The sequence below is a fragment of the Penaeus monodon genome, chromosome 43, assembly GCF_015228065.2.
Source record: "Penaeus monodon isolate SGIC_2016 chromosome 43, NSTDA_Pmon_1, whole genome shotgun sequence".
Classification (NCBI taxonomy): domain Eukaryota; kingdom Metazoa; phylum Arthropoda; class Malacostraca; order Decapoda; family Penaeidae; genus Penaeus; species Penaeus monodon.
In genome coordinates this window covers 24,018,720-24,025,661 of record NC_051428.1, presented here as the reverse complement: position 1 = coordinate 24,025,661, position 6,942 = coordinate 24,018,720, and the positions used below count along the sequence as shown (strand labels likewise).

General features: G+C 37.5%; 2 protein-coding genes across 5 annotated transcripts in view; one reads left to right on the top strand and one right to left on the bottom strand.

Moving 5' to 3' along the window:
* Positions 1–2,479: 2,479 nt before the first annotated feature.
* Positions 2,480–6,942, top strand: part of LOC119568165 (zinc finger MYND domain-containing protein 11-like) — a 28,936-nt gene continuing 24,473 nt past the window's right edge. For 2 of the 4 annotated variants that reach the window (XM_037916576.1, XM_037916581.1), the window contains exon 1: positions 2,480–2,557. The gene's annotated coding sequence lies outside the window, so the exon portion shown is untranslated. Of the gene's footprint in view, positions 2,661–6,942 lie in introns of all 4 variants that reach the window. The other 2 variants (XM_037916577.1, XM_037916582.1) reach the window with 2 other exon arrangements.
* LOC119568164 overlaps positions 3,555–6,942 on the bottom strand; it is a 4,152-nt gene continuing 764 nt past the window's right edge. The window contains exons 1-4 of the mRNA XM_037916575.1: positions 5,637–6,942; positions 5,331–5,507; positions 4,331–4,507; positions 3,555–4,093 (exon numbers count right to left, since the gene is read on the bottom strand). The exon at positions 5,637–6,942 is cut by the window's right edge and continues 764 nt beyond it. Coding sequence (XP_037772503.1) covers positions 3,845–4,093; positions 4,331–4,507; positions 5,331–5,507; positions 5,637–6,942 — 1,909 coding nt within the window. The 3' untranslated portion in view covers positions 3,555–3,844. The remainder of the gene's footprint in view (positions 4,094–4,330; positions 4,508–5,330; positions 5,508–5,636) is intronic.

The following is a 6,942-nucleotide window of genomic DNA, read 5'->3' as shown; positions in this document are numbered from 1 at the left end:
TGAAATGGAATAACGAGCGTTGCAATGTTCTAGCTGTGTTACACTTAAATTTTAGAGAGAGAAAAAAACAACTGTCGAGTGAAATTTGTTTTTTTAAGTAGTTTGTTTTTTTCCTCTTTTTTTGTTATTTATTTGTTTCGTTTTTTTTTTTCTTTTTTACTTATTCTTAATCTTTTCCTTTTCCTTTTCCTTTTCCTTCTTCTGCTCTCTCTCTCTCTCTCTATCTATCTATCTATCTATTTATCTATCTATCAATCTATCTCTCTATCTATCTCTAACTCTACGGTATCTTCTTACTCCTAATTCTCCTCCTATTTCTCCTCTGTTCCTCCTCCTCTTCCTCCTCCTCCTCCTCCTCCTCCTCCTCCTCCTCCTCCTCCTTCTCCTAATACCCTTGCTCTTCCTCCTCCTCCTCCTTCTCCTCCTCCTCCTCCTCCTCCTCTATCCCTCCACCTCCTCCTCCTCCTCCTCCTTCTCCTAATACCTTTGCTCTTCCTCCTCCTCCTCCTTCTCCTCCTTTTCCTCCTACTTATCTTCCTCCTCTCCTCCATCCCCTTCCTCCCCTTCCTCTCCCCTCCTCCTCCTACTACTCTACTATTACTGCTACGTCTCCTCCTTCTCTTCCTACTCTCCTTCCTCCCCTTCCTCTGCCCTCTTCCCCCTCTTCCTTCTCCTCATCCTCCTCTTCCTCCTATTCTTTCTCCTCCTCCTCCTCCTCCTCCTCTCCTCCTCCTCCTCCTCCTCTTCCTCCTCCTCCTCCTCTACCTCCTCCTCCTCCTCTACCTCTTCCTCCTCCTCTTCTTCCTCCACCCTCCTCCTCCTCCTCCTCCTCCTCCATCCTCCACCCTCCTCCTCCTCCTCCTCTTCCTCCTCCTCCTCCCCTTCTCCTCGTTCTCCCTCCTTCTCTTCCTTCTTTTTATCAAATTCTATCCATTATCTTTGTCTACGGCAACGAGGCGCCATAACCTGCATCCGCATCCTGCAGCTGCGGCGAACCACGTGTTGCCATGTTCGTAATTGTTGCAGGTGAAACAAACACTTTTTTTTTTTTTAGATCGTCTTTTGTTTCGTTCTTTTGGTTAATGATTGACAAGGACAAGGAGTTATGGGTTGATGTTGTTATTTTCTGTAGTCTGCATGTGAAATATTTGTTGTTATTGTTTTTGTTTTTTTTCATAATGGGGAAGAATAAAAAAAAAATGTCATTGTTGCTGGTTTCGTTTGTAAATGAACAAATACTCTTTGAATGATTTATTTCTTGTTTGTTTTATTACATTTTTCTTATTGTTGAATGTATGTGTAGAAGATGATTTTTGTTGTTGTATATAACTAGAAATGAAAGCCATGATTTTTGTTACTGTAGTTGTAAATAAACTTTTTGTGTGTGTGTGTGTGTTGTTGTTGCTAAATTTTCTGTCCAAATGATTAATACTTTTTTTCATATTCCAAGCGAATAAATAATTTTCTTTGTTTATTTCAAGTGATTTAAAGTAAACAAAGACATTTCTGTTGTTTTTTTTCCATTTTTTCTTTTGGGTTCCCACGGTCATAAATGGAAAAAAAAAACATTTATTGTGAAACTGAATTCTGTCTAAACAGACAAAAATACATTTTGTTTTGTTTTGTTTTTGCTTTCACTACACATAATCAAAAGAGGATAAATATTTACTTACTGTTTTAAATGATTGTAAATGAACAAATACATTTTACTTTGTTGATTTGTCTAAGTGAACATCATATGTTTTGTTATTGTTCTGTATAACTACCTTTATATGATACCGATTTGGTTAGCACATTTTTGCTGCTTCATTTTGGCGAGTTGAATTCTCAATATGTTTCGCTTCCTGACTGTTACTTCTGGAAATGTTGAATAAAGAAATAAAGACGAGATAAGAGACTGATGATGAAGAGAGAGGAGAGAGAGAGAGAGAGAGAGAGAGAGAGAGAGAGAGAGAGAGAGAGAATGGAGAGAGAGGAGAGAGAGAGAGAGAGAGAGAGAGACAGAGAGAGAGAGAGAGAGAGAGAGAGAGAGAAGAAGGGATAAGGGACTGATGATGAAGAGATAGGAGAGAGAGAGTAAAAAAAATCACCTATTACCCTTTATTTCAGTTTTACGCTGACACAAGTAAATGTATAAGGACCTCATTACAAAGTCCACGCAGCCAAACCTTCTTGGAAAAAAACTCTCTTACCCGTCTTATTGTGCGAGAATTTGTACCCATCGTGGAAAAAAAAACTCTATCTTTCTCGCCCATTTTCATTTCGAATTTCCCGCCGCGATTCACCCCTCTCCTCACCTTGCATATTTCGCATATATTTTTTTTCTCTTTTTAGTAAATCCCTCACCCCCATGTATAATACAACACCCCAATTACCCCCAATTCTAAAATCACCAACCCACGATTTTTTTAATCCCTTTTACGACAACAGAAATAAATATTAAGAAATGCCACTTCAGAGTCTCTTGAGAAATGCTATTGTTTACAAGTGTCAGTAAAGAATCGTCTACCATTGCTGGGATGAACAATTAAAAATATCTCTCACCAGGCGGAGTCAAGTAAGAACTGGTGGATTATAGCATGGTTGGGATGATAGCACCACTTTCTCGTCATTAAGAGCTTGGAAGGCGATATCAAGGCCTGGAACAGGAGGATAACGAGGTGAAAAGACGGGGCTGCTTAGCCATTGTGTACCCCAAAGTTATGATACGAGACAGAAAGTTGGTGTTTAGTTTTATGGGGAAGGATGGGTGTTTGTGTTGATTTTTATGGATTTTCTTCATGCGGGTGGTTGTTAGATAAGGTTGGGGAGGGTGTGATGTGTGGGTGTTGTTGTTGCAGTGAGGGAATCGGGTTTATTTTCCTTTGTTGATTGAGGGGAGTTGAGGAAATCTCTCTCTCTTTGAAATGCATTTGTTCGTGTGGGAAATAAAGTTATTATTGTCGTTTTTGCATTGTGATGCTTGCTCATGAGGGTCAATAGCATGAATAGTGAATGTTTTGTGCCAGATGACAGTGTTATGCAACTGGTAATATTATGGAGATTGGAGATTTTTTTTATTGAAAAATTAGAAGTGTGAATCTAATGTGTTTAATACTTAATGTTGCTTTTAAAACTCCTCAGGTGTGTCTTGCTGTTACTACAAGCTTCTCTTTTTTTGTTTTCTTTAATTATAGGAATTTCTTTGTGATTATTAAAATGTAAAATAACCTTAATATTGGATTTGAAGTTTATATTAATAGTTTTATAACACATCTAATGGAAGGGTTCAATTCATGTAAGTTTTTTTTAGTGTATATTTAAAGCAACTCTTATTGTCTTTTCAGTAAAATCAGATATGATATTCTTAATTTTACTTGCTTACACATACTTTAGTGGAATACATTGAGGCATCTTAGGTTACATAAATATTTGTAGTATTTAGAAACAGGTGTTTAAAGCTAAATAACTAACATATTTGATATCACTTATACATATTCTGATATTTTTTACTTATGATATGAAGATAAGAAATACAGTTCAGATAAAGTTCAGAAACAAAGTATTGGGTTTTGAACATTTTTAGACATTTTTTTCTATCATTTTTCCAACTAGTAAAATTCTCGAGTACAAAAAACAAAAACCATAGAAAAGACAGGTATACAAAATATTTTATTCACAAATGATGAACCAGTGTGAGCTCTGCTTTGTTGGATCGACCAGTGGAATTTTGATGACCTTGTTATTCAGTTTAGTCCAATGGTCTTTTTATTATTTCATGTGTTTGATTTATGTAGCAAATTTCAAATATTTCTCTATTTATTTTGAACATTTTATTTGCCAAACATTGCATGTGCTTCATAGTTTATTGGTTTTGGGTTAACAGTTTTGTAGAGTTAGGGGAAGGATTCAAAGGTGTAGCAATTGGTTCCCTTGGCACCAGTTTAGCTGTTCTTGGTGAGGGGATGTCGCTCTCCATGGCATGAGGTACGAGGAAGGGGTGGTCTCCCTCTAAGGGCAGCATCGTTGTGACTTGCATTGGAACGACTGGAGACCCTTCCATGCAAGGTAGAGATGCTGGTGTGACTGGCTCAGGAGAAACACGGCTTTGAACCTATGAGAGGAATGAGTGATAGTCGTTACTAGAAAGGGGAAGGAATAGGAGAAGAAAGCTTGAAAGCATATATATGATTTATATATACATGTACAGTCACCATGACATGAATAAGTAATATAATTATAAAATTCATAATACCCCATTAGGGGTGAGCTCTCTCCAGGGGAAATACGAAAGAAAAATGAAAAGAATATAGTTTAAACCTTCATCACTCTACAGACATACCCTTCTCACCTTAGTATTCTGCCAGAGATAGAAAAGACCTCGCAGAACGTTATGGGAATGACCAAGGAGGAAGAGCAAGGCGGGGACAGCTGATGGGAAGTCCCAGTCTGGCGCCCAGGCATACAAGAGCCGCTCCACGAGGAAGGGCACCCAGCAGATGGCATTGGCTGCAAGGAGTATGAGGGCCTGGGAGAAGATTATAGTTTATTATTGGTAGGGTATTGAGTTATTGAGAAAATGCAAATTTCAAGTGTCTCGGGTGAGATTTTAAAATTCAGTCTGTGCATCTTAATTTTTTTATTAATGGTGAAGTCATCAGTTTAATTATTCAAGAGAAGTGAATTGTATTATTATTGTTTTTTTTGTAAAGTCTTCATATATCTTTTATATAATGTATATACTTCTAATAGAAGGGAAGTATATATTTAAAAAATATATTTATGAAACAAATTATAAGCATCCTGAAAATTTTACATAGCTTAGCAGTGTTTATAAATAACCATGATTTTATAGATTACTACATATTTTTAAGTGATGTCATGCCTTACCTTGGCGGAGAAGCACCTATTCACTTTCATGTACCCAGATAGATATAATAGACCTAATAATGTATCAGTACTGCTTTATCTATTATTATCATCATGATTAATAACAACTGCAGATCAAAACTTGATAGAATTTCGAGAAGTAATGTTCCTTATCACTGAATATTTCAATATCCTGTCATTTCTTTATATTTTGTATATTATATTGTAATTCATTCACTTATTTGATCACTTTAAATTCTTAGTGAAACCTGTGTTCTACCCATATTTAATATGATCACTGTTTGTGTATTTTTCTTCTCACAACATTATGTAGAACCCCACATTCTGTTCAGAAAATTATTGTTAAATGTTGTTATTATGCTTCAGAATAACTCTTACTCTGAATGTTTAGAATTTGAAAGCATGATATTCATTTCACTTAAAAGGCAAAATATTCCAAAATTGTTTTTATTTAGTCTCACCTGAAGGACAGCCTTACGCAGTTTTAACCAATTGTTGTTTGTGGTTTCAGTAAGTCTGGAGTGTCTGTAGTGAGAGAGTGACCATGCCATGTACAAATTTAGTCCTGTGGTGGCTAGAATTGGCATGGCAAATATACAGGTGAAGATGATGGTTGTGTAGCTCTGAAGAAATCTCTCCTGAAAAAAAGAAAATTGTGTGTGTAAATTATGTGTGTTAGGGAAAATTCAGTTTTATCTGCATAATCATGTACATAAGGGTTAGATTTTCTTTTAACATTCAGTTATGACCCACAGAGCACTTCTTACCTTGGTGTAACATATGATATACAAGGGAGGCCCAGTTGGTTTCAGGGAATCGTTAGAAATGTTCTCTTGTTGGGAAGGGATCAAACTGGACAGCACATCAGACTCTGTGTTGCTAGCAATGTTTTCAGTATCTGGTATCTGTGGTGCTGTCTCACGATTGGTGGTTCTGTGTTCAGTAAGAGGGGTGGATGTTGTGGTAGTGATGGGAGTATCAGATGTGGGTCTTTCTGTGAGGGCATTGGTAGGGCATAGCGGAGGTGTTGAAGCCTCCTCCCCTTCAGTTGTTTCTGTTGTAAAGATTTTTACTTCAGTCTCTTCTGAAACTTGTTCATCAGATGTAGCATTATCTGAAGATGCTACATTTGCTTCTATTTCAACTTCTATGCCTTCATGAGCTGTGGGAGGGGTAGTCAATTCAGGTGATGTTGCTGATGTATCACTGTATTCATGAATCAGAGAGTCCACCTTGGTAGTAATTATATGGGTGCTATCAAGAGTTGTTACAACGTAAGATGAATCAACCGTGTCATGTAGACTAGCAGTAGTCTCAGGCTCAGAATTTGTTGTGGTAATTTTTCCTGAATCTTCTAGTGTGGTGATTAGTGGTAGTTCGGAATTGATAGTCTCGGCTATGGGTTCTGCAGTCTTTGTGTGTGACTCAGTGAATGATTGGGTTGTGATGACAGGAGTAGTTGAAGTCTCATGGTTTTGCTCTGTTATATGATCCTGGTTAAGGTTCCCATTAGTTGTTCCCTGATCCTGAAGGGTTTGTACATTTTGGTGAGGACCAGTCAAAAGATTGATAATGTCAGATATGGAAGGTAGGAATGTCTTTGCCTGGTTGGGACCAGGATGGGATACACGTGTTGTTTCCCTTTGCGTTGCATTACACCCAGTCACCTTGGTCATATCGGATCTTGAAGGTAGGTTTGGAGAGGAAGGAGTGTTGGTAACTTTAGCAAGAATTGCTTTGTTGTAATCCAAAGGTGAAATAGTTGTGTTGAATCTCCGTACTGGAAATTTTGACAGGATGTTGTGATATCCAGGGGAAACATTTACTGTGTGTCCAAGCATTGGTGAAAGATTTGAGTGATGTTGAGTGATGGGAGAATTGTTAAACCTATCATTAAGCTCATTGTCTTGGGCAGGCGAAGAGAAGTTCTGAATAATGCTACGCACCATATTGACGATAATCTCTTCTTGTTGGTCTGCAGAGGAATCGTATTGACTGTTGTATGCCCACAAGTCATCTAGAAGATGCCGTGTGTGACGAATTTCTTGACTTTTTTCCCAGTAAAAAGAAAAA